This window comes from Lonchura striata, chromosome W, assembly GCF_050655825.1.
Source record: "Lonchura striata isolate lonStrDom1 chromosome W, ASM5065582v1, whole genome shotgun sequence".
In the NCBI taxonomy this organism is placed as follows: Eukaryota; Metazoa; Chordata; class Aves; order Passeriformes; family Estrildidae; genus Lonchura; species Lonchura striata.
In genome coordinates, this window is record NC_140743.1 from 42,783,063 (window position 1) to 42,810,041 (window position 26,979).

At 36.8% G+C, this 26,979-nt stretch overlaps 1 protein-coding gene and 1 long non-coding RNA gene across 41 annotated transcripts in view; one reads left to right on the top strand and one right to left on the bottom strand.

The window, feature by feature from the left end:
- Positions 1-141: 141 nt before the first annotated feature.
- Positions 142-26,979, bottom strand: part of LOC146763228 (transcription factor 4-like) — a 111,870-nt gene continuing 85,032 nt past the window's right edge. For 22 of the 40 annotated variants that reach the window (XM_085571386.1, XM_085571388.1, XM_085571382.1 and 19 more), the window contains 9 exons: positions 24,899-24,960; positions 22,056-22,134; positions 19,825-19,901; positions 15,217-15,342; positions 12,113-12,278; positions 10,109-10,256; positions 8,128-8,357; positions 4,856-4,996; positions 142-2,498 (listed from right to left, as the gene is read on the bottom strand). In XM_085571386.1, the coding sequence (XP_085427512.1) occupies positions 4,860-4,996; positions 8,128-8,357; positions 10,109-10,256; positions 12,113-12,278; positions 15,217-15,342; positions 19,825-19,901; positions 22,056-22,134; positions 24,899-24,960 (1,025 nt within the window). In that variant the 3' untranslated portion in view covers positions 142-2,498; positions 4,856-4,859. The remainder of the gene's footprint in view (positions 2,499-4,855; positions 4,997-8,127; positions 8,358-10,108; positions 10,257-12,112; positions 12,279-15,216; positions 15,343-19,824; positions 19,902-22,055; positions 22,135-24,898; positions 24,961-26,979) is intronic. The other 18 variants (XM_085571394.1, XM_085571391.1, XM_085571392.1 and 15 more) reach the window with 3 other exon arrangements.
- On the top strand, positions 8,357-9,606 carry LOC146763229 (uncharacterized). Its single transcript, XR_014952687.1, has 3 exons — positions 8,357-8,850; positions 9,033-9,325; positions 9,364-9,606. It is a non-coding gene; the product is annotated as an uncharacterized LOC146763229 (long non-coding RNA).

Sequence of the window (26,979 nt, forward strand, 5' to 3'; positions counted from 1 at the left end):
TTTCCCCCAATTTCCCCCATTTTTTCTCCAAAAATTCCAATTTTTTCCCCATTTTCCCCCCAATTTCCCCCAATTTCTTTCCCAATTTCCCCCAAATTTCCCCCAAAACTTCCCCCTCCAAAATTTCATTTTTTCCACTCATTTCGGGCATCCTAAAATGGAATTTTTTTATTTTCCACAAATAACAAAAAACCAGGCACTGAAACATGGAAAAAATTCAATTTTTTTCCCTTTTTTCTTTCATTTTTTTTCCTTTTTTTTCCCATTTTTTTCTGTTTTTTCCATTTTTTCCATTTTTTTCTCATTTTTTCCCTTTTTTCCCCCTATTATTCCCACCATAAATGAAAAAAGGCCACATTTTTTCCACCATGAAACAGCAAAAAAATTCAATTTTTTTTCCATTTTTCCCCCCAAAAAAAGGAAAATTCGGGAATTTCACCATGGATTCAATTTGGGGGAAAATGGGAAAAAATTCAGGATTTTGACTCCAAAATTTGATTAAAATTTGCCCTGAAATTGTCAAATTTCACCCTAAAAATTCCCTAAATTTTCCCCCAAAATTCCCCAATTTTGTCCCTAAAATTCCTAAAAAAATTCCCAAATTTTACCCCAAAATTCCCTAAAAATTCCCAAAATTTTACCCCAAAATTCCCAAAATTTTACCAAAAAATTCCCTAAAAATTCTCCCAAAATTCCCATTTTTCCCCAAAAAATTCAATTTTTTTCCCCATTTCCCCCCCATTTTTCCCCAAAAAAATTCAATTTTTTCCTCCAAAAAAATTAATTTTTCCCCCCAAAAATCCAAATTTTTCTCCATTTTTCCCCCGTTTCTCTCCCATTTTTCCCCCAAAAAATCAAAATTATTTTCCATTTTTTCCCTTTTTCTTCCATTTTTTCTCCAAAAAATTTCAATTTTTTTCCCCCATTTTTTCCCCCAAAAAATCCAATTTTTTTTATTTTTCACCTTTTTTCTTCCATTTTTTCCCCAAAAAATTCAATTTTCCCCCTCATTTTTTCCAAAAAATTTCAAAGTTTTCCCCCCAAAAATTCAACTTTTTCCCATTTTTTGCCCATTTTTCCCCAAAAAAATCAATTTTTTCCCATTTTTCCCCATTTTCCCCCCAAAAATTCAATTTTCCCCCTATACATTTCTCTATATATTTCTCTCCATATAATTTTATTTTTTTCTCTATAATTCCATCGATTTCCCCCCAAAAAAATCGGAATTTTTCCCTTTTTTTTCCCCGTTTTTTGGGGATTTTTTCCTTTTTTTAAAAATTTTTCTTTTTTTATATTTTTTCATTTTTATTTTTTTATTTTTATTTTTATTTTCATTTTTTAATTTCTTTTCTTCTCATTATTGCAACTTTTATTTAAATATTTTCTCCTTTTTCCACATCCAAAAATTGCTTTTTTTCCATCATTTTTCCCTTTTTTTCACCTTTTTTTTCAGCAATTTTCTTTTATTTTTTAAAAAATTTTTTCCTCCATTTCCCCCCAATTTTTCCCCATTTTCTCCTTTAAAAATTCAGTTTTTTCCCCCCAATTTTCCCCATTTTTCCCCAATTTTTTTCCATTTTTTTATTTAAAAATTCGAATTTTTCCCCAATTTTCCCCATTTTTATCCCAATTTTTCCCCAATTTTCCCTCAATTTTTTCCCATTTTTATCCCAATTTTCCCTCAAATTTTCCCCATTTTTATCCCATTTTTCCCCCAATTTTTTTCCATTTTTATTCCAATTTTTCCCATTTTTATTCAAAATTTTCCCAATTTTTTTTCCATTTTTATTCCAATTTTTCCCCATTTTTATTCAAAATTTTCCCAAATTTTTTTCCATTTTTAACCCAATTTTTTCCCAATTTTTTCCCATTTTTATTCCAATTTTCTCCAAATTTTTTCCCAAATTTCACCCCAATTTTTTATCATTTTTTCCCAATTTTTTCCCAATTTTCCTTCCAATTTTTCCCCAACTTTTCCCAAATTTTTTCCCATTTTTATCCTATTTTTTCCCAAATTTTATCCCAATTTTCCTTCCAATTTTTCCCCATTTTTTCTCCAATTTTCCCCATTTTTATTTTAATTTCCCCCCAATTTCCCCCCAATTTTTCCTTCAAAAATTCAAATTTTTTCCCCCATTTTCCCCCCAATTTTCCCCCCTTTTCATTCCAAATTTTCCCCCCATTTTTTCCCAATTTCCCCCAATTTTCCCCCATTTTTTCCTCTTCCCACCACCACCAAAAACCCCCAAAAAACACAAATTTATTTCATTTTTTTTTTGTTTTTTAGGCACGAAAATCATCCCACAGTGTGGATCCAACCCAGGTGAGTCTTTCTCCTTTTTCCCAAAAATTCCCAAATTTTTTTTTTTGGGAATTTTCGGCCGGAATTTTGGCGCGGAATTCCTCGGAAAAAAACAAAAAAAAACAAAACAAAAAAAAAAAGACAAAAAAAATCCAAATTTTTTCGACGGCGGCCGGGACGGGATTTGGCCAAAAATCTGGAAAAAAAAAAAGAAATTTTGGGTTAAAAAATTGGGAATTCTGGTCCAAAATTTTTCACTTTTTTCCCCCCAAAATTTCCCCAATTTTAACCCAATTTTCCCCAACTTTTCCCCAATTTTTCCTCATTTTTATTCAAAATTTTCCCCATTTTATCCCATTTTTCCCCCAATTTTCCCCATTTTTCCCCCAATTTTTCTCCAATTTTTCCCATTTTTTCCATTTTCCCCCAAATTTTTCCATTTTTATCCCAATTTTTCCTATTTTCATCCCATTTTTATCCCATTTTTCCCCCAATTTTTCCCAGTTTTAATTCAAATTTCCCCCAATTTTCCCCATTTTTTCCCCATTTTTATACCAACTTTTCCCCCATTTTTCCCTTTTTTCTCCAATATTGCCCATTTTTTCAATTTTCCCCCAAATTTTTCCATTTTTATCCCATTCTTATTCCCATTTCCGCCCAATTTTTCCCCAATTTTTTTCCCATTTTTATCCAAATTTTTCCCCAATTTTTCACATTTTTATCCAAATTTTTTTCCACTTTTATCCCAATTTTTCCCCAATTTTCCCAAATTTTTTCCCATTTTTATCCCAAATTTTCCCAAATTTTTCTCAACTTTTTCCCAATTTTCCCCCAATTTTTCCTGATTTTTTTCCAAAAATTGTCCCAAACTTTTCCCCATTTTTTCCCATTTTTATCCCAAATTTTCCCCAATTTTTTCTCAACTTTTTCCCAATTTTCCCCCAATTTTTCTCCAAAAATTGTCCCCAATTTTTCCCCATTTCTTCCCATTTTTATCCCAAATTTTCCCCAAATTTCTCCCTCTTTTCCCCATTTTTATCCCAATTTTCCCCCAATTTTATCCCCATTTTTATCCCAATTTTCCCCCAATTTTTCTCCAATTTCCCCATTTTTATCCCAATTTTTCCCCAATTTTTTTCTAATTTTCCCCCAATTTCCCCCGAATTTTTTCCAAAAATTTTCCCCATTTTTTCCCATTTTTATCCCAAATTTTCCCCATTTTTATCCCAATTTTCCCCCAATTTTTCCCCATTTTTATCCCAATTTTTCCCCAATTTTTTTCTAATTTTCCCCCAATTTTTCCCGAATTTTGTCCAAAAATTTTCCCCATTTTTTCCCCATTTTTATCCCAAATTTCCCAAAATTTTCCCCATTTTTATCCCAAATTTCCCCCAATTTTCTCCCTCTTTTCCCCATTTTTATCCCAATTTTTCCGCAATTTTTGCCATTTTTCCCCCAATTTTCCCCGAATTTTTTCCAAAAATTTTCCCCATTTTTCCCCATTTTTATCCCAAATTTTCCCCATTTTTATCCCAATTTTCCCCCAATTTTCCCCATTTTTATTCCAAATTTTCCCCATTTTTATCCCCATTTTCCCCCAATTTTCCCCATTTTTATCCCAAATTTTCTCCAATTTTTCCCTAATTTTTCCCCAATTTTTCTCCATTTTTTCCCCAAATTTTCCCCATTTTTTTCCCTCTTTTCCCCATTTTTATCCCAATTTATCCCAAATTTTTCCCCATTTTTATCCCAATTTATCCCAAATTTTTCCCCATTTTTATCCCAATTTATCCCAAATTTTCCCCATTTTTATCCCAAATTTTCTCCAATTTTCCCCCAATTTTTCCCCAATTTTCCCCATTTTTATCCCAAATTTCCCTGGAATTTTCCACATTTTAATCCCAAATTTTCTCCAATTTTTCCCCAATTATCCCCCAATTTTTTCCCAATTTTCCCCATTTTTATCCCAATTTTCCCCCAATTTTTTTCTAATTTTCCCCCAATTTTTCCCGAATTTTTTCCAAAAATTTTCCCCAATTTTTTCCCCTCTTTTCCCCATTTTTATCCCAATTTATCCCCAATTTTCCCCATTTTTATCCCAAATTTTCTCCAATTTTCCCCCAATTTTTTCCATTTTTATCCCAATTTTTCCCCAATTTTTCCCGAATTTTTTCCAAAAATTTTCCCCATTTTTCCCCATTTTTATCCCGAATTTTCCCCATTTTTATTCCAATTTTTCCCCAATTTTTCCCCATTTTTATTCCAAATTTTTTCCAATTTTTCCCCAAATTTTCCCCAATTTTTCCCCCAATTTTTCCCCATTTTTATCCCAAATTTTTTCCAATTTCCCCCCAATTTTCCCCAATTTCCCCCAAAATCCCCCCTCCAAAAATCCCATTTTTTCCCCCCTTTCCCCCCATTTCTCCGCCATTTCTCCACCGATTTCCACCAAATTTTCACCGTTTCCCCCCTAATTTTCCCCTCTATCCCCCCCCCACCCTTCCTACCCTTTTTTACCCAAATTCCCCGGAATTTACCCCAAATTCCCCTCACCTCCCTACATCTGCCCCACGTGGTTGGCGCCGTCTCCGATGACTCCGTGCGCTCCGGCCATGGCCAAGGGCGGCGGCTCCGAAGGGATTTTTTCCTCCTCCCTCCTCTTCAAACACGCCGCCTTGGGGTTCAAATTCCTCTCTGCCAACCCAAAAAAACCCAAATTTGGGTAAAAAACCCAAAAACGGCGAAAACCCCGCGAAAAAATGACGAAATTCGGCCGAAAAAAGCAAAAAATTCGGCGAAAAAACGACGAAAATCGATGATTTTTTCTCAATTTCTCCGATTTTTTTTCCAATTTTTTCCCCCAAGTTTTTCCATTTTTTTACCAATTTTACTTCAATTTTCCCCAATTTTTCCCCCTTTTTATTCCAGTTTTTCCCCATTTTTATTCCAATTTTCCCCCAATTTTTCCCAATTTTTATTCCAATTTTCCCCCATTTTTTTCCCCAAATTTTCCCCAATTTTTATTCCAATTTTTCACCATTTCCCCCAAGTTTTCCCCAATTTTATTCCAATTTTTTCCCAATTTTTCCCCAATTTTCCTCGTTTTTTTCCCAATTTTCCTCAATTTTTCCCCAATTTCCCCCAATTTTTCTCTATTTTTATTCCAATTTTTCCCCAAATTTTCCCCCAATTTTTCTCTATTTTTATTCCAATTTTTCCCCAAATTTTCCCCAATTTTTCCAAATTTTTATTCCAATTTCTCCCCCATTTCCTCCAATTTTCCCCAATTTTATTCCAAATTTCCCCAAATTTTTCCAATTTTTTCCCAATATTTCCCCATTTTTATTCCAATTGCTTACCATTTTTTTTCCGAATTTTCCTCATTTTTTCCCCAATTTTTATTCCAATTTTTCCCCATTTTTTCCCCAAATTTTCCCCAATTTTTCCCAATTTTTATTCCAATTTTTCCCCATTTTTTCCCCAAACTTTTTCCCAATTTTTCCCCATTTTTCCCCAAATTTCCTCATTTTTTTTCCCAATTTTCCTCAATTTTTCCCCGATTTTTCTCTATTTTTATTCCAATTTCCCCCCAATTTCCCCCAATTTTTCTCTATTTTTATCCCAATTTTTCCCCCATTTTTCCCTCAATTTTATCCCAATTTCCCCCAAATTTTTCCAAATTTTATCCCATTTTTTCTCAAATTTTCCCTATTTTTATACCAAATTTTCCGCAATTTTCCCCCGATTTTGCCCAATTTTTATTCCAATTTTTTACCAATTTTTTTCCAAATTTTCCTAATTTTTTTTCAATTTCCCTGACTTTTCACCAATTTTTTCCCAAATTTTCTCCCATTTTTATCCCAATTTTTCCCCCATTTCCCCTCGGATTTTCCCCTTTTTTTTCACCATTTTCCCCCAAATTTTCTCCAAATTTTCCCCCAAATTTTTCCCCAATTTTCCCCCAATTTTCCCCCAAATTTTTTCCCAATTTCCCCCAAATTTTCCCCCAATTTTCCCCCAATTTTCCCCTAATTTCCCCCCAAAAATCCCAAATTTTCCCTTAATTTTTTCCCAATTTCCCCCAATTTTTTCCCAATTTCCCCCAAATTTTTCCCAATTTTCCCCAAATTTCCCCCCTGAAAAATCCCAAATTTTCCCCCTAATTTTTTCCCAATTTCCCCCAAATTTTCCCCCCATTTTCCCCCATTTTTATCCCAAATTTCCCCCAATTTCCCCCCTAAAAATCCCAATTTTCCCCCCATTTTTTCCCCCAATTTCTCCCATTTTTATCCCAATTTCCCCCAAATTTCCCCCAAAAAATCCCAATTTTTCCCCCAATTTCCCCCAATTTCCCCCAATTTTCCCCAATTTCCCCCCAATTTTTCCCCAATTTTCTCCCAAATTTCCCCCCAAAAAATCCCAATTTTTCCCCCAATTTCCCCCCAATTTCCCCCCAATTTTTCCCCCAATTTTTTCCCAATTTCCCCCAAATTCTCCCCAAATTTCCCCCAATTTTTCCCCAATTTTCCCCCAATTTCCCCCAATTTTCCCCCATTTTTATCCCAATTTTTCCCCAATTTCCCCCCAAAAATCCCAAATTTCCCCCTAATTTTCCCCCAATTTTCCCCCAATTTTTCCCCAAATTTCCCCCAAAAAATCCCAAATTTCCCCTTAATTTTTTCCCATTTCCCCCAAATTTTTTCCCATTTTCCCCCAAATTTTTTCCCATTTTCCCCCAAATTTTTTCCCATTTTCCCCCAAATTTTTCCCCAATTTTCCCCAAATTTTTCCCAATTTCCCCCATTTTTCCCCCAATTTTCCCCCAATTTTTCCCCAATTTCCCCCAAATTTTCCCCCAATTTTTCCCAATTTCCCCCAATTTTCTCCCAATTTCCCCCAAATTTTCCCCCAATTTTCCCCAAATTTTCCCCAAATTTCCCCCCAAAAATCCCAAATTTTCCCTTAATTTTTTCCCAATTTCCCCCAAATATTTCCCCAATTTTCCCCCAATTTTCCCCAAATTTCCCCCATTTTTTCCCAATTTCCCCCAAATTTTCCCCCAATTTTCCCCCAATTTTTTCCCATTTTCCCCCAAATTTCCCCCATTTCCCCCCAATTTCCCCCAAATTTCCCCCCTGAAAAATCCCAAATTTCCCCCTAATTTTTTCCCATTTTCCCCCAAATTTTTCCCCAATTTCCCCCAAATTTTCCCCCAATTTTCCCCCAATTTTTCCCCAATTTCCCCCAAATTTTCCCCCAATTTCCCCCCAAAAATCCCAAATTTCCCCCAATTTCCCCCAAATTTTCCCCCAATTTTCCCCCACTTTTTCCCAATTTCCCCCAAATTTTTCCCCAATTTTCTCCCAATTTACCCCACTTTTTTCCCAATTTCCCCCAAATTCTCCCCAAATTTCCCCCAATTTCCCCCAAATTTTCCCCCAATTTCCCCAATTTCCCCCAATTTCCCCCAAATTTCCCCCCAAAAAATCCCAAATTTCCCCTTAATTTTTTCCCAATTTCCCCCAAATTTCCCCCAATTCACCCCCATTTCCCGCCATTTTTTCCCGCCATTTCCCCCATTTCCCGCCATTTTTCCCCCCATTTCCCGCCATTTTGTCCCGCCATTTCCCCCCATTTCCCGCCATTTTGTCCCGCCATTTTCCCCCCATTTCCCGCCATTTTGTCCCACCATTTTGTCCCGCCATTTTCCCCCCATTTCCCGCCATTTTTTCCCGCCATTTCCCGCCATTTTGTCCCGCCATTTTGTCCCTCCATTTCCCCCCATTCCCCACCACTCCCCCTCCAGAAGAAGACCTTCCACCCACCTCGGACCTGCTGCTCCAAGCTGAGGATGACAGCCACGGCCTGGTGGAGAATGAGAAGCTTCGTCTGGGGTTTGTCACTCTTCAGGTGGAGCTGCACCATCCTCCCCAACTCCTTGAAGGCCTCGTTGATGTCCCTCACGCGAAGACGTTCCCGGGCGTTGTTGGCCATGCGACGTTCTTTCTCCCGCTCGGCTTTCTGCTCCGGCGTCAGGTCCTCGTCGTCGTTGGCGCTGGGTTGGGGTGGGGTGGGGTTGGAGAAGAGAGATTCGAATGGCGGGGGAAGAAAACGCGGCGAAAAACGGCGAAAAAACGGCGAAAAACGGCAAAAAAATGGCGGAAAACGGTGGAAATTTGGGGGAAAAAGGAGACGAAAGAATGGAGGTCCACCATGATGTTCTTCAGGATGTCCACCAAGAAGATCTTAAGAAGATCATGGTGGACATCCATGGAGAAGGTCCATGGAGAAGGTCAAAAATTGGGTGAAAAACGGTGGAGATTTGAGGGGAAATAGGAGACGAAAGCATGGAGGTCCACCATGATGTTCTCCAGGATGGTCACCAAGAAGTTCTTAAGAAGAACATGGTGGATATCCATGGTGGACCTCCATGGAGAAGGTCAAAATTTGGGTGAAAAACGGTGAAAATTTGGGGAAAAAGGTGACGAAATCATGGAGGTCCACCATGATGTTCTCCATGATGTTCACCAGGAATGTTCTCCATGGAGGTCCACCATGATGTTCTCCAGGATGGTCACTAAGAAGTTCTTAAGAAGGTCGTGGTGGACATCCATGGAGAAGGTCAAAAATTGGGTGAAAAACGGTGAAAATTTGGGGGAGAACGGAGATGAAATCATGGAGGTCCACCATGAAGTTCTCCAGATGTTCACCATGATTGTTCTCCATGGAGGTCCACCAAGAAGTTCTTAAGAAGATCGTGGTGGACATCCATGGAGAAGGTCCATGGAGAAGGTCAAAAATTGGGTGAAAAACGGTGAAAATTTGGGGAAAAAAGGAAACGAAAGAATGGAGGTCCACCATGATGTTCACCAGGAATGTTCTCCATGGAGGTCCACCAAGATGTTCTTCAGGATGGCCACCAAGAAGTTCTTAAGAAGATCATGGTGGACATCCATGGAGAAGGTCAAAAATTGGGTGAAAAACGGTGAAAATTTGGGGAAAAAAGGAGATGAAAGCATGGAGGTCCACCATGATGTTCACCAGGAATGTTCTCCATGGAGGTCCACCATGATGTTCTTCAGGATGGCCACCAAGAAGTTCTTAAGAAGATCGTGGTGGACATCCATGGAGAAGGTCCATGGAGAAGGTCAAAATTTCGGTGAAAAACGGTGAAAATTTGGGGGAAAAAGGAGATGAAAGCATGGAGGTCCACCATGAAGTTCTCCAGATGTTCACCATGATTGTTCTCCATGGAGGTCCATCAAGAAGTTCTCCAGATGTTCTCCATGATGTCCACCATGGATGTCCACCATGGAAGTTCTCCAGATGTTCTCCATGGATGTCCACCATGGAAGTTCTCCAGGAGGTTCCTGGTGAAGTTCTCCATGGGATTGGTGGTGGCCACCATGGAGAAGATCCTGGAGAACTTCATGGTGGACATCCATGGAGAACATCAGGAGAACTTCCTGTGGACCTCCATGGTTTTGTCTCCGTTTTTAACCAAATTTTTGCTGTTTTGACCCAAATTTTTGACCTTCTCCATGGACCTTCTCCACGGAGCTCCACCACAAAGTTCTCCATGAAGTCCACCATGGAGGTCCACCAGGAAAATCTCGAGAACTTCATGGTGGACCTCCATGGAGAAGGTCAAAAATTGGGTAAAAAATAGCGACAAAACCATGGAGGTCCACCATGAAGTTCTCCAGATGTTCCTGGTGGACCTCCACGGTTTCTTCTCCACGGTCAACCCCGCTCATGTCCCATCGAGAAGAAGACATCCCACCGCTTTGGTCCCCACCCCGTTACCTAGATCTCGACCTAGTTATGGCCTTGATGTCCTTCTTCTCCTCGTCCTCCAGCTTCTTCTTGTCCTCCTTGACCTCCTGGAGGTTCTCGTCTCCTTCGTCCTCCGACTTCATCTCGGAGCTTCCTGACGAGACCCCGGTGGCCGCTCCTGGAGAAGACAACCCAGATCCACCATCAGCATCTCCAGAACTTTGTGGTGGACCTTCTCCGAGGTTCCTCGCCTCATCAGGAGGTCTTCTCCAGCTCCAAAAGCCACCAAATTTTGGCCACGGAACCTCGAGGTCCATAAGTTTCTATCTCCAAGGTTGGTCCCACCTAAGATCAACCAGCTCCAAGTTCTCTTGGTGGACCTCCTCCGAGGTTCTCCAAGCTCCTCCACCCACCCAGAAGCTCCAAAATCCACCAAATTTTGGCCATGGAACCTCAAGGTCCATAAGTTTCTATCTCCAAGGTTGGTCCCACCTAAGATCAACCAGCTCCAAGTTCTCCTGGTGGACCTCCTCCGAGGTTCTCCAAGCTCCTCCACCCACCCAGAAGCTCCAAAAGCCACCAAATTTTGGCCATGGAACCTCGAGGTCCATAAGTTTCTATCTCCAAGGTTGGTCCCACCTAAGATCAACCAGCTCCAAGTTCTCTTGGTGGACCTCCTCCGAGGTTCTCCAAGCTCCTCCACCCACCCAGAAGCTCCAAAATCCACCAAATTTTGGCCATGGAACCTCGAGGTCCATAAGTTTCTATCTCCAAGGTTGGTCCCACCTAAGATCAACCAGCTCCAAGTTCTCCTGTTGGCCCTCCTCTGAAGTTCTCCAAGCTCCTCCACCCACCCAGAAGCTCCAAAAGCCACCAAATTTTGGCCATGGAACCTCGAGGTCCATAAGTTTCTATCTCCAAGATTTGTCCCACCTAAGATCAACCAGCGCCAAGTTCTCTTGGTGGACCTCCTCCGAAGTTCTCCAAGCTCCTCCACCCACCCGGAAGCTCCAAAATCCACCAAATTTTGGCCATGGAACCTCGAGGTCCTTAAGTTTCTATCTCCAAGGTTGGTCCCACCTAAGATCAACCAGCTCCAAGTTCTCTTGGTGGACCTCCTCCGAGGTTCTCCAAGCTCCTCCACCCACCCAGAAGCTCCAAAATCCACCAAATTTTGGCCATGGAACCTCGAGGTCCTTAAGTTTCTATCTCCAAGGTTGGTCCCACCTAAGACCAACCAGCTCCAAGTTCTCTTGGTGGACCTCCTCCGAAGTTCTCCAAGCTCCTCCACCCACCCAGAAGCTCCAAAATCCACCAAATTTTGGCCACGGAACCTCGAGGTCCTTAAGTTTCTATCTCCAAGGTTGGTCCCACCTAAGACCAACCAGCTCCAAGTTCTCTTGGTGGACCTCCTCTGAAGTTCTCCAAGCTCCTCCACCCACCCAGAAGCTCCAAAAGCCACCAAATTTTGGCCACGGAACCTCGAGGTCCATAAGTTTCTATCTCCAAGGTTGGTCCCACCTAAGATCAACCAGCTCCAAGTTCTCTTGGTGGACCTCCTCCGAGGTTCTCCAAGCTCCTCCGCCCACCCAGAAGCTCCAAAATCCACCAAATTTTGGCCATGGAACCTCGAGGTCCTTAAGTTTCTATCTCCAAGGTTGGTCCCACCTAAGATCAACCAGCTCCAAGTTCTCTTGGTGGACCTCCTCCGAGGTTCTCCAAGCTCCTCCACCCACCCAGAAGCTCCAAAAGCCACCAAATTTTGGCCACGGAACCTCGAGGTCCATAAGTTTCTATCTCCAAGGTTGGTCCCACCTAAGATCAACCAGCGCCAAGTTCTCTTGGTGGACCTCCTCCGAGGTTCTCCAAGCTCCTCCACCCACCCAGAAGCTCCGAAACGCACCAAATTTTCAGGGTGGATTCCGAAGCTCCATAATTTTCTTTTTGACCCAAAAAAACCCCAAAAAACCCTAAAACCCCCCCAAAAATTTGGTGGTGGCTGAAGATCTGAAGAACTTCTTCTCGGTTCCTCACCTCTGTAGGGGTCCTGGTGGAGCTCCGGGGAGGCGGCCGAGGGCAACGGAAGCGCCGGCACCGGGATTTGGTTGGGGAGAAGAGGGTGAGAAGAACGGACGGCGGAATCGGCGGCGTCGCGGTGAGCGGCCAAAGGTGGGGCAGGAGGGACGTGGCGGTGGGAAATCTGCAGGAGAAAAAAAAAAAAAAAAAAAAATTCCCGAAATTTTCCCCAAATTTTCCCGAAATTTTGGGAATTCTCAAAGTTTCAAATCGCAAAAAAAAAAAAAAAAAAAAAAAAAAAAAAAAGGGGAAAATGGGTGAAAATTGGAGATTTTTAGGATTGAAAAATGGTGAAATTTTAGAATTTGAAAATTGAAAAAATTTGGAATTTTGAAATGGTAAAAATTGGAAATTTTGAAATTTAAAAATCCTAAAAAATTCCAAAATGCTAAAAATTTGAAATTTAAAAAAATCCCGAAAATTCCAAATTTTAAAAGCCCAAAATCCCAGAAATCTCAAAATTTCAAAATCCTGAAATTTTAGAAATTTGAAATTTCAAAATCCTAAAATTCCAAAATCCTAAAATCCAAAAATCCCAAAAATGCCAAAATTCCAAAATTTCAAAATCCCAAAATTTCAAAATTCAAAAATCCCCAATTTTTTTTAAAAAACCACCCAAAAATCATCATAAAATTGTCCAATTTTGTCCAAAAACCCCAAATTTTTGGGGAAAAAATCCCAAAATTTGAGATTTTCACCCCAAAATCCCAAATTTTAAACCCCAAAATTTGGGGACAAAAACCCCAAATTTGGACGTAAAACTCTGAAAAATTGTCGTAAAATCGTCAAATTTTGACCTAAAATCATCAAATTTTCACCAAAAACCTCCAGATTTTTTGGGGAAAAAACCCAAATTTGGGGTTTTTCACCCCAAAATCCCAAGTCCCCCAAAAACCCCAAAATTTGGGGAGAAAACCCCAAAAATCGTCGTAAAATCGACAAATTTTGACCTAAAATTGTCAAATTTTCACCTAAAAACGCCAAATTTTTTTTTTTGCAAAAACCCCAAATTTGGGTTTTTTCACCCCAAAATCTCCAATCCTAAATCCCATATTTTGGGGAAAAAACTCCCAAAATTCCACTAAGAAACGGCCAAAAATCGTCGTAAAAACGCCAAATTTCGTCGTAAAATCATCAAATTTTCACCAAAAAACCCCAAATTTTTTTTGCAAAAACCCCAAATTTGGGTTTTTTTACCCCAAAATCTCCAATCCTAAATCCCAAAATTTGGGGAAAAAACTCCCAAAACTCTTCTAATAAACGCCCAAAAATCGTCGTAAAAATGCCAAATTTTGTCGTAAAAACGCCAAATTTTCGCCTAAAATCATCAAATTTTCACCAAAAAACCCCAAATTTTTTTTTGCAAAAATCCCAAATTCGCGCTTTTTCACCCCAAAATCTCCAATCCTAAATCCCAAAATTTAGGGAAAAAACTCCCAAAACTCTTCCAATAAACGCCCAAAAATCGTCGTAAAACCGTCAAATTTCGTCGTAAAATTGTCAAATTTTGTCATAAAATCGTCAAATTTTCGCCTAAAAACACCAAATTTTTTTTGCCAAAAAACCCAAATTTGGGGTTTTTTCACCCCAAAACCCCCAATACTAAATCCCAAAATTTGTGGAAAAAATTCCCAAAATTCCACTAAGAAACGGCCAAAAATCGTCGTAAAAACGCCAAATTTTGTCGTAAAATCGTCAAATTTTCACCAAAATATCCCAAATTTTTTTGGGGAAAAAACCCAAAATTTGGCATTTTCACCCCAAAACCCTAAGTCCTAAATCCCAAATTTTGGGGGAAAAAGTCCCAAAATTCTACTAAGAAACGACCAAAAAACGCCCCAAAATTGTCAAATTTTGTCGTAAAATCGTCAAATTTTCACCAAAAAACGCCAAATTTTTTTTTTGCAAAAACCCCAAATTTGGGTTTTTTCACCCCAAAATCTCCAATCCTAAATCCCAAAGTTTGGGGAAAAAAGTCCCAAAACTCTTCCAAAAAACTCCCCAAAATCATCAAATTTTGTCTTAAAATCGCCAAATTTTCACCTAAAACCGTCAAATTTTCACCTAAAAACACCCAATTTTTTTTGCAAAAACCCCAAATTTGGGTTTTTTCACCCCAAAATCCCCAATCCTAAATCCCAAAATTTGGGGAAAAAACTCCCAAAACTCTTCCAAAAAACTCCCCAAAATCATCAAATTTTGTCGTAAAATCGCCAAATTTTCACCTAAAACCATCAAATTTTCACCTAAAAACCCCAAATTTTTTTTGCAAAAACCCCAAATTTGGGTTTTTCACCTCAAAATCTCCAATCCTAAATCCCAAATTTTGGGGGAAAAACTCCCAAAACTCTTCCAAAAAACTCCCCAAAATCATCAAATTTTGTCTTAAAATCGCCAAATTTTGACCTAAAATCCTCAAATTTTCACCAAAAAACCCCAAATTTTTTTTGCAAAAAACCCAAATTTGGGGTTTTTCACCCCAAAATCTCCAATCCTAAATCCCAAAATTTGGGGAAAAAAGTCCCAAAATTCCACTAAGAAACGGCCAAAAATCGTCGTAAAACCACCAAATTTTGACGTAAAACCGCCAAATTTTGACCTAAAATCCTCAAATTTTCACCTAAAAACACCAAATTTTTTTTTGCAAAACCCCAAATTTGGGTTTTTTCACCCCAAAACCCCCAATCCTAAATCCCAAAGTTTGGGGAAAAAAGTCCCAAAACTCTTCCAAAAAACCTCCCAAAAATCATCAAATTTTGTCGTAAAAATGCCAAATTTTCACCTAAAATCCTCAAATTTTCACCAAAAAACCCCAAATTTTTTTTGCCAAAACCCCAAATTTGCGCTTTTTCACCCCAAAATCTCCAATCCTAAATCCCAAAATTTGGGGAAAAAACACCCAAAACTCTTCCAATAAACGCCCAAAAATCATCGTAAAAACGCCAAATTTCGTCGTAAAACCGCCAAATTTTGACGTAAAACCCTCAAATTTTCACCTAAAAACACCAAATTTTTTTTGCCAAAAACCCCAAATTCGCCTTTTTTCACCCCAAAACGCTGACCATGAGGCGGTTGGCCAAGAGGCCGGCGCCGTAGCCGGCGGCGTGGGGCTCGCCGGCGCCCACGGCGTGGTTGCGCAGGACGTGGATGGCGTCGTCCAAACGCTCCAGGCGATCCTCGATGCGGCTCTGAGGGGAAAAAAACAACAAATTTTTGGGGTAAATTTGGGCGTTTTTGGGTTTTTTGGGTTTTTTGTGATTTTTGGGGATTTTTTGGGGTTTTTTTTGGGGGTAATATTGGGATTTTTTAGGATTTTTTGGGTTTTTTTGGGGTTTTTTAATGGGATTTTTGAGGGTTTTTTGGGTCATCTTTGGGTCAATTTTTGGGTCAAATATTGGGATTTTTGGGTCAATTTTTGGGATTTTTGGCGTCATTTTTGGGTCAATTTTGGGGATTTTTGGGTCTATTTTAGGGGGATTTTTGGGGTTTTTTGGGTGTTTTTTGGTGGATTTTTTGGGGTTTTTTTTCCCCCAGGCGATCCTCGATGCGGCTCTGAGGGGAAAAAAAAACCAAATTTTGGGGTAAATTTGGGCGTTTTTGGGTTTTTTGGGGTTTTTGTGATTTTTGGGGATTTTTTGGGGGATTTTTGGGGTTTTTTAATGGGATTTTTGGGGGTTTTTTGGGTCATCTTTGGGTCAATTTTTGGGAAATTTTTTTGGGTCAATTTTTGGGATTTTTGGGTCAATTTTTGGGGTTATTTTCGATGATTTTTGGGGTTGTTTTGGGTCATTTTTGGGTTAATTTTGGGTTAATTTTGGTGTAATTTTGGGGATTTTTGGGTCTATTTTAGGGGGTTTTTTTGGGTTATTTTTGGGGTTTTTTGGGGGTTTTTTTGGAGTTTTTTTTGGATTTTTGGGGGTTTTTTTTGGGGGTAATATTGGAATTTTTGGGGATTTTTTTTTGGGATTTTTTGGGGTTTTTGGGAGTTTTTTTTAGGGGATTTTTGGGGATTTTTTGGGGGTAATTTTGAAATTTTTTGGATTTTTTTGGGGATTTTTTGGGGTTTTTAGGGGATTTTTTAGGGATAATTTTGGGATTTTTTTTTGGGAATTTTTGGGTCAATTTGGGGTTTTTTTGGAGGTTTTTTTTGGGTTTTCTGGGTTTTTTTAGAGGGTTTTTTGGGGTGAATTTTTGGGGTTTTTTGGGTTAATTTTTGGGATTTTTTGGGGGTTTTTGGTGGATTTTTTGGGTTTTTTTTTCCCCAGGCGATCCTCGATGCGGCTCTGAGGGGAAAAAAAAACCAAATTTTGGGGTAAATTTGGGCGTTTTTGGGTTTTTTGGGTAATTTTGCAATTTTTTTGGGTTTTTTTGGGGGTTTTTTGGGGTTTTTTAATGGGATTTTTGAGGATTTTTTGGGGGTTTTTTGGGTCATCTTTGGGTCAATTTTTGGGAATTTTTTTGGGTCAAATTTTGGGATTTTTGGGTCAATTTTCGGGGTTATTTTGGGTCATTTTTGGGTCAATTTTGGGGATTTTTGGGTCTATTTTAGGGGGTTTTTTTGGGTTATTTTTGGGATTTTTTGGGGGTTTTTTTGGAGTTTTTTTTTGATTTTTGGGGTTATTTTTTGGGGGTAATATTGGAATTTTTGGGGATTTTTTTGGGGATTTTTTGGGGTTTTTGGGAGGTTTTTTTAGGGGATTTTTGAGGATTTTTTGGGGGTAATTTTGGGATTTTTTGGGATTTTTTTGGGGATTTTTTGGGGTTTTTTAGGGGATTTTTTAGGGATAATTTTGGGATTTTTTTTTGGGAATTTTTGGGTATTTTTGAGTCAATTTGGGGTTTTTTTGGAGGTTTTTTTTTTGGGTTTTCTGGGTTTTTTAGGGGGTTTTTTGGGGATTTTTTGGGATTTTTTGGGGGTAATTTGGGGTTTTTTGGGGGTTTTTTGGGGGATTTTTGGGGTTTTTTAATGGGATTTTTTGGGGTTTTATTGGGTCATCTTTGGGTCAATTTTGGGAAATTTTTTTGGGTCGATTTTTGGGATTTTTGGGTCAATTTTTGGGGTTATTTTGGGTCATTTTTGGGTCAATTTTGGGGATTTTTGGGTCTATTTTAGGGTTTTTTTGGGTTATTTTGGGGGTTTTTTGGGGTTTTTTGGGGGTTTTTTGGGTTTTTTGGGAGTTTTTTGATGGATTTTTTGGGTTTTTTTTCCCCCCAGGCGATCCTCGATGCGGCTCTGAGGGGAAAAAAACAACAAATTTTGGGGTAAATTTGGGGGTTTTTGGGTTTTTTGGGTTTTTTGTGATTTTTGGGGATTTTTTTGGGTTTTTTTTGGGGTTTTTTGGGGGTTTTTGGGGTTTTTTGGGGTTTTTTAATGGGATTTTTGAGGGTTTTTTGGGTCATCTTTGGGTCAATTTTTGGGTCAAATTTTGGGATTTTTGGGTCAATTTTTGGGTCAATTTTGGGCTAATTTTGGGTCAATTTTGGGGATTTTTGGGTCTATTTTAGGGGGTTTTTTGGGAGTTTTTTGGTGGATTTTTTTGGGGATTTTTGGGGGTTTTTTGGTGGATTTTTTGGGGTTTTTTTCCCCCAGGCGATCCTCGATGCGGCTCTGAGGGGAAAAAAACAACAAATTTTGGGGTAAATTTGGGCGTTTTTGGGTTTTTTGGGTTTTTGGGGTTTTTTGGGATTTTTTGGGGGGTAATATTGGGATTTTTTGGGGTTTTTTAATGGGATTTTTGAGGATTTTTTGGGGGTTTTTTGGGTCATCTTTGGGTCAACTTTGGGAAATTTTTTGGGTCAATTTTGGGTGAATTTTTGGGATTTTTGGCGTCATTTTTGGGTCAATTTTGGGGATTTTTGGGTCTATTTTAGGGGGTTTTTTGGGTTATTTTTGGGGTTTTTTGGAGTTTTTTGGTGGATTTTTTGGGGTTTTTTTGGGGTTTTTTGGTGGATTTTTTGGGGTTTTTTTTTCCCCCAGGCGATCCTCGATGCGGCTCTGAGGGGAAAAAAAAACCAAATTTTGGGGTAAATTTGGGCGTTTTTGGGTTTTTTGGGTTTTTTGGGTAATTTTGCAATTTTTTGGGGGTTTTTTTGGGGTTTTTTGGGGTTTTTTTGGGGTTTTTTGGTGGATTTTTTGGGGTTTTTTTTCCCCAGGCGATCCTCGATGCGGCTCTGAGGGGAAAAAAACAACAAATTTTGGGGTAAATTTGGGCGTTTTTGGGTTTTTTGGGGTTTTTGTGATTTTTGGGGATTTTTTGGGGGATTTTTGGGGTTTTTTAATGGGATTTTTGGGGGTTTTTTGGGTCATCTTTGGGTCAATTTTTGGGAAATTTTTTTGGGTCAATTTTTGGGATTTTTGGGTCAATTTTTGGGGTTATTTTGGGGCATTTTTGGGTCAATTTTGGGGATTTTTGGGTCTATTTTAGGGGGTTTTTTGGGGTTATTTTTGGGATTTTTTTTGGGTTTTTTTTGGAGTTTTTTTTGGATTTTTGGGGGTTTTTTTTAGGGGATTTTTGAGGATTTTTTGGGGGTAATATTGGGATTTTTGGGGTTTTTTTTGGGGTTTTTTTGGGTTTTTTTGAGGGTTTTTTGGGTCATCTTTGGGTCAATTTTGGGAAATTTTTTGGGTCAATTTTTGGGTGAATTTTTGGGTGAATTTTTGGGATTTTTGGCGTCATTTTTGCAGTTTTTGGTTAATTTTTGGTGTCATTTTTGGGATATTTTTGGTTTTTTTTTTTTCGAGATTTTTTGGGTCAATTTTGGGATTTTTTTGGGTCATTTTTGGGTCAATTTTTGGAATTTTTTGGGTCGTTTTTGGGTCATTTTTGGGCCAATTGTTGGGATTTTTTTTGGGTCATTTTTGTGGTTTTTTGGTTAATTTTTGGGTCAATTTTTGGGATTTTTGGGGTAATTTTTGGGATATTTTTGGGTTAATTTTGGGGATTTTTTGGGGTCACTTTTGGGGGATTTTGGGTTTTTTTAAGGGATTTTTTGGGGTAATTTTGGGGATTTTTTGGGACTTTTTGGTGGGATTTTTGGGGGTTTTTTGAGGTAATTTTGGGGTTTTTTTGGGTCATTTTTGGGTCAATTTTTGGAATTTTTTTGGGTCATTTTTGGGTCAATTATTGGAATTTTTTGGGGTAATTTTTGGGTCAATTTTTGGAATTTTTTTGGGTAATTTTTGGGTTAATTTTTGGAATTTTTTTGGGTAATTTTTGGGTTAATTTTTGGGGATTTTTGGGGGTTTTTTAGGGATTTTTTGGGGTTTTTAGGGTGAATTATTTGGGATTTTTGGGGGTTTTTTTTTTGAAGATTTTTGGGGTTATTTTGGGGATTTTTGGGATTTTTTTGGGTTTTTTTTTGAGGATTTTTTTTTTAATTTTTTGGGGTTTTTTGTAGGATTTTTGGGTCAATTTTTGGTATTTTTGGGTCAATTTTTGGGGTCAATTTTGGAGATTTTTGGGTCAATTTTTGGGTCATTTTTGGGATTTTTTTTGGGTCATTTTTGGGTCAATTTTTGGTATTTTTGGGTCATTTTTGGGTCAATTTTTGGGATTTTTGGGTCATTTTTGGGGTTCTTTTGAAGCTTTTGGGCTTCAGCACCAGCTGATGAAGAACTCATGAATATTAATGAGATGCAAATTAATTAATTAATCTTAATTAAGACTCACCAAGGAGTGCAAGGGCCCCTCGTAATTGGGCGACGAAGACGCTTGCCCGCCATTCCTGGCCCAAGCTGCCGTCCCTGCTAATTAATTCAGAGCAAATTAATTAATTAATTAGTTGGGTTGGTCAATTAAAAATTGCGGGTTAATTAGGGAAAAAATTCGGGGTTAATGACGCAAAAAACCGGGTGAAAAAAGACGAAAAAATGAGGGAAAAATGGGATTTTTTGGGGAAATAAATTGAATTTTTTTGGGGGAAAATGGGATTAATTAATTAAAAAATTGGGGTTAATTAAGGGAAAAATTTGGGTTAATTAAGGGAAAAAATTGGGGTTAATTAAGGGAAAAAATCGGGGAAAGAATCCTAAAAAATTTAAGGAAAAATGACCAAAAATTGGGGAAAAAAATAGAATTTTTTTGGGTAAAAAATTGAATTTTTTTGGGAAAAATGTTGGATTTTTTTGGGGAAAAATTTTTAAATTTTTGGGGAAAAATTCTTAAAAATTGGGAAAAAAATTGATTTTTTGGGGAAAAAAATGGGGGGAAAATTCAAATTTTTTTAGGGAAAAAATCTGATTTTTTGGGAAATAAATTTTTACATTTTTGGGAAAAAATGGTGAAAATTTGGGGGGAAAATTCGATTTTTTTAGGGAAAAAATGGGAAAAAATTCGTAAAAATTGGGGAAAAAAATCCTAATTTTTTAGGGATAAAAAATTGGATTTATTGGGGAATAAAATCCAAATATTTTTGGGGTAAAAATGTCATAATTTGGGTGAAAAAATTCGATTTTTTGGGGGTAAAAAATGCTAAAAAATGGGAAAAAAATTCAAATTTTTTAAGGAAAAAATATTTCATATTTTTGGGAAAAAATACCTAAAAAATTGGGGAAAAAATTCGATTTTTTTAGGGAAAAAATGGTGAAAAAATGGGAAAAAAATGCTAAAAAATGGGGAAAAAAATTCAGATTTTTAGGGGAAAAAATGGGGAAAAATCTGATTTTTTTGGGAAATAAATTTTCATATTTTTGGGAAAAATGTTGAAAATTTGGGGAAAAAATTTTGGTTTTTGGCAAAAAAATTTGATTTTTGGGGGAAAAAATACCTAAAAAATGGGGAAAAATTCGTAAAAATTGGGAAAAAATCCTTCAAAAATTGGGGAAAAATGGGGAAAAAAAAGGAATTTTTTTTGGAAAAGAATTTAAATTTTGGGGAAAAACATTTGTAAAAAATTGGGGAAAAATGGGAAAAAAATTCAAATTATTTTGGGGAAAAATTTGTAAAAAATGGGAAAAAATACAAATTTTTGAGGGAAAAAGATAGGATTTTTTGGGAAATAAATTTTCATATTTTTGGGGGAAAATGGTGAAAATTTGGGGGGAAAATTCGACTTTTTGAGGGTAAAAAATCCTTAAAAATTGGGAAAAAATTGGATTTTTTTGGGGTAAAAAAAAGGTAGAAAATGGGGGAAAAAATCCAAAATTTTTTTGGGAAAAAAATCTGGTTTTTTGGGAATAAATTTTTATAATTTTGGGGAAAAAACGGTGAAAATTTGGAGGAAAAATTCGACTTTTTGGGATAAAAATCCTTAAAAATTGGATTTTTTTTGGGTAAAAAAAAGCTAGAAAATGGGGAAAAAAATCCAAAATTTTTTGGGGAAAAAATCGGATTTTTTGGGAATAAATTTTTATAATTTTGGGGAAAAAACGGTGAAAATTTGGAGGAAAAATTCGACTTTTTGGGGTAAAAATCCTTAAAAATTGGATTTTTTTGGGGGTAAAAAAAAGGTAGAAAATGGGGAAAAAATCCAAAATTTTTTTGGGGAAAAAATCTGTTTTTTTGGGAATAAATTTTTAAAACGGTGAAAAATTGGAGGAAAAATTCGACTTTTTGAGAGTAAAAAATTCGTAAAAATTGGGAAAAAATTTAATTTTTTTGGGTAAAAAAATGGTAGAAAATGGGGAAAAAAATCAAAATTTTTGGGGGAAAAAAATCTGATTTTTTGGGAATAAATTTTTATAATTTTGGGGAAAAAACGGTGAAAATTTGAGTTGAAAAACTCCATTTTTTACCGAAAAAAATTCCATTTATTTCGCTTCAAAACCCTCTAAAAAACCCAAAAAAACTCGGATTTTTTCGGGGTAAAAAACGGCAATTTCGGGAAATTTCGGAGGAGATTTTTGGGATGAGAATTCCCGAGGAATTTTGGGGCAAAATTTGGGAATTTTGGGGGTTTTTACCTGCGAGCGACGGCGGCGAGGCCACGGGAGTGGAAGGGTTGGAGGGGAAGCTGCTGTTGGTGTGATCTGGGGAATAAATCTTGCATCGCGCCGCAATTAGCATATATGCAAATGAGGCCCCGCCCCGTATGCTAATGAGGGCGGCGGCCATTTTGTGGAGGGGGAGTTTTGGGGGGTTTTTGGGGGTTTTTTTGGGGGTTTTTGGGGATTTTTTTGGGGTTTTTTGGGATTTTTTTGGGGGTTTTTGGGAGAATTTTTTGGGGGAAATTTTGGGGGGAAATTTTGGGGATTTTTGGGGGGAAATTTTGGGGTTTTTTGGGGGATTTTTGGGGTTTTTTGGGGATTTTTTGGGATTTTTTGGAGATTTTTTTTTATTATTGGGGATTTTTTTGGGAATTTTTTTGGGGTTTTTGGGGGGAAATTTTGGGGATTTTTGGGGGGAAATTTTGGGGATTTTTGGGGTTTTTTTGGGGTTTTTTGGGGATTTTTTTTGTGATTTCTTTGAGATTTTTTTTTATTTTTGGGGGATTTTTTTGGGGAATTTTTTGGAATTTTTTGGGGGTTTTTGGGAGGAAATTTTGGGGATTTTTGGGGTTTTTTTGGGATTTTTTTGGTGATTTCTTTGAGTTTTTTTTTATTTTTGGGGGATTTTTTGGGGGAATTTTTTGGGGGTTTTTGGGGGGAAATTTTGGGGATTTTTGGGGGATTTTTGGGGTTTTTTGGGGATTTTTTTTGGTGATTTCTTTGAGATTTTTTTTTATTTTTGGGGGATTTTTTTGGGGAATTTTTTGGAATTTTTTGGGGGTTTTTGGGAGGAAATTTTGGGGATTTTTGGGGGGAAATTTTGGGGATTTTTGGGGATTTTTTTGGGGATTTTTTTGAGATTTTTTTTTATTTTTGGGGAATATTTTTTTGGGAATTTTATGGAATTTTTTGGGGGAATTTTTGGGGATTTTTGGGGGGAAATTTTGGGGATTTTTGGGGGTTTTTGGGGGATTTTGGGGGTTTTTTTGGGATTTTTTTGGTGATTTTTTGGAGATTTTTTTTTATTTTTGGGGGATTTTTTTTGGGAATTTTTTGGGGATTTTTGGGAGAAAATTTTGGGGATTTTTGGGGGGAAATTTTGGGGTTTTTTGGGGGATTTTTGGGGTTTTTTGGGGATTTTTTGGGATTTTTTGGAGATTTTTTTTTATTATTGGGGGATTTTTTTGGGGGAATTTTTTTTGGGATTTTTTGGGGGTTTTTGGGAGAATTTTTTGGGGGTTTTTGGGAGAAAATTTTGGGGATTTTTGGGTTTTTTTGGGGATTTTTTTGGGATTTTTTGGAGATTTTTTTTTTATTTTTGGGGGATTTTTTTGGGGGAATTTTTTGGGGTTTTTGGGAGAATTTTTTGGGGGTTTTTGGGGGGAAATTTTGGGGATTTTTGGGGTTTTTTTGGGGTTTTTTTTGGGATTTTTTTGGTGATTTCTTTGAGTTTTTTTTATTTTTGGGGATTTTTTTGGGGAATTTTTTGGGGAAATTTTTTGGGGGTTTTTGGGAGAATTTTTTGGGGGTTTTTTGGGGGGAAATTTTGGGGATTTTTGGGGTTTTTTGGAGATTTTTTTAAATTTTTGGGGGATTTTTTTGGGGAATTTTTTGGGGGTTTTTGGGAGAATTTTTGGGGGATTTTTGGGAGAAAATTTTGGGGGTTTTTGGGGTTTTTTGGAGATTTTTTTAAATTTTTGGGGGATTTTTTTGGGGAATTTTTTGGGGGTTTTTGGGAGAATTTTTGGGGGTTTTTGGGGAGAAAATTTTGGGGATTTTTGGGGGGAAATTTTGGGGATTTTTGGGGATTTTTGGGGATTTTTTTGGGATTTTTTGGAGATTTTTTTTTATTTTTGGGGGATTTTTTTGGGGAATTTTTTGGAATTTTTTGGGGGAATTTTTGGGGGGATTTGGGGGGAAATTTTGGGGATTTTTGGGGTTTTTTGGGGGATTTTGGGGGGTTTTTTGGGGATTTTTTTGGGGATTTCTTGGAGATTTTTTTTTATTTTTTGGGGATTTTTTTGGGATATTTTTTGGAATTTTTTGGGGGAATTTTTGGGGGGATTTTTGGGGGGAAATTTTGGGGAATTTTGGGGATTTTTGGGGGATTTTTGGGGATTTTTTTTGAGATTTTTTTTTTATTTTTGGGGATTTTTTTGGGAATTTTTTGGCGGTTTTTGGGAATTTTTGGGGAATTTTTAGGGATTTTTTGGGGGTTTTTGGGATAAAATTTTGGGGATTTTTTTGGGGATTGTTTTGGAAATATTTTTGGGATTTTTTTAGGGGATTTTTTGGCGGTTTTTGGGAATTTTTAGGGATTTTTGGGTGAAAATTTGAGGAATTTTGGGATAAAATTTGGGGAATTTTTTTGGATTTTTTGGGGGAATTTATTTTTTTGGGGGGGGATTTTTTGGGATTTTTTTGGGGGTTTTTGGTGAAAATTTGAGGAATTTTGGGAGAAAATTTTGGAAATTTTTTGAGAATTTTTGGGCGAATTTTTTTTTTTTGGGGATTTTTTTTGGGATTTTTATGGGAATTTTTGGGATTTTTTGGGGGATTTTTTTTTAATTTTTGAGATTTTTTTTGGGAATTTTTTTGGGATTTTTTGGGATTTTTTTGGCGGAAAATTTTGGGAAATTTTTGGTGGTTTCGGGATTTTTTTTTGCGATAAAAAATTGGGAATTTTTGGGAATTTTACTGTATTTTTTGGGGATTTTTACGGAATTTTTTCACGATTTTTTTTTTGAATTTTTTGGGAATTTTTTGGGGCATATTTTGGCAATTTTTCGGGATTAAAAAAATTTAGGGAATTTTCTTACAGAGGCCAAAGCTTTGCCCAACGCGTCTCCGGTCTGGGAACTTCCGGCGGCTCCACGCGGGGCTGGAAAAGAGAAAAAAAATCCAAAATTTTGGGTGAAAATTCCGAAATTTGGGGAAATTGCGGGAATTGGGGGAAAAATCCGGGAATTTGGGCAAAAAATTCGGGGATTTTTGGCGAAAATTCCAAGATTTTAGGGGAAAAAATTGAATTTTTTAGGGGGAAAAAAATCCAAATTTTGGGGGAAAATTCTGGAATTTTTAAAGGAATTTTTTGGGAATTTTTGGAAAATTTTTCCTGGAATTTTTTGGAACTTTTTTGGGAATTTTCCGGGACTTTTTTAGGAATTTTTTGGAATTTTGGGGGAATTTTTTGGAATTTTTGGGGGAATTTTTTGGGAAATTTTTCCAGGAATTTTTTAGGAATTTTTTCAAATTTTTTGGGGAATTTTTGAGAATTTTTTTCCGGAATTTTTTGGATTTTTTTTGGGAACTTTTTCCCAGGATTTTTTGGAATTTTTTGGGAATTTTTGGGAATTCTTTCCAAGAATTTTTGTGAATTTTTTTGGGAATTTTTGGGAATTTTTTTCAAGAATTTTTGGGGATTTTTTGGGAATTTTGGGGGATTTTTTTTTCAGGAATTTTTGGAAGTTTTTGGAAGTTTTTTTGGGATTTTTTCTGAACATTTTGGGGGAATTTTTCCTGGAATTTTTGGGGGAACTTTCTGGAAATTTTCCAGGAATTTTTGGGAATTTTTTTTCCGGAACTTTTTTTAATTTGTTGGGGAATTTTGGGGATTTTTTGGGGAAATTTTTGGAAATTTTACAGGAATTTTTTAGGAATTTTTGGGGAATTTCCCAGGAATTTTTGGGATTTTTTTGAGAATTTTTGGGAATTTTTTCAGGATTTTTTCCAGGAATTTTTTTGGATTTTTTCTGGAATTTTGGGGAATTTTTTTTTAATTATTTTTCCAGGATTTTTTGGCAATTTTTCCTGGAATTTTTCCTGGAATTTTTCCTGGAATTTTCCCTCATTTTTCCCCCTTAAAATCCCCATTTTTTCACATTTCCCCCCCCAGTTTTTTCCCTTTTTCTCAGGAATTTGAAGGAATTTTTCCACACTTTTTTTTTCAATTTTTCCATAAAAATTTAGGGGAATTTTTGAGGAATTTTTTGGAATTTTTTGGGGGTATTTTTGGGAATATTTTTCCGGATTTTTTTGGAGATTTTTGGGGGTATTTTTTGGGATTTTTTGGGGAATATTTGTGGATTTTTTTCCGGAATTTTTTTGATTTTTTTGGGGGAATTTTTGGGAATTTTTTGGGATTTTTTTGGGGAATTTTTGGGATTTTTCTCAGGAATTTTTCCCAGAATTTTTCAGGGAATTTTGGGGCTTTTTTTTTTAATTTTTCCCGGAATCTTTTGGGATTTTTTCCTGGATTTTTTTGTGATTTTTCCTGGAATTTTGGGGAATTTTTTGGGAATATTTCCCCTTAAATTCCTGATATTTTTTTTTTCAATTTTTCCAGAATTTTTTGGGTAATTTTTCCAGGAATTTTTCCCTCATTTTCCCTCATTTTCCCCCCATAAAATCCCCATTATTTCACATTTTTCCCCCCAGTTTTTTCCCTTTTTCTCAGGAATTTGAGGGAATTTTTCCACGCTTTTTTTTTCAATTTTTCCATGAAAATTTTGAGGAATTTTTTGGAGTTTTTTTGGGGTATTTTGGGAATTTTTTTCCGGATTTTTTTGGGGATTTTGGGGGGAATTTTTGGAGATTTTTTGGGGAATATTTGTGGATTTTTTTCCGGATTTTTTTCCGGATTTTTTTGGGGAATTTTTGGGATTTTTTTTTAGGAATCTTTTGGGAATTTTTTAGGGAATTTTTCGGGATTTTTTGTGATTTTTCCTGGAATTTTGGGGATTTTTTTGGGAATTTTTTCCATGAATTTTTGGGGAATTTTTCCAGGGATTTTTTTGGGATTTTTTAGGAATTTTTTCCCCTGAAATTCCAGAATTTTTTTCCATTTTTTCCTGGAATTTTTGGGAATTTTTCCTTGAATTTTCTCAGAATTTTCCGTCAT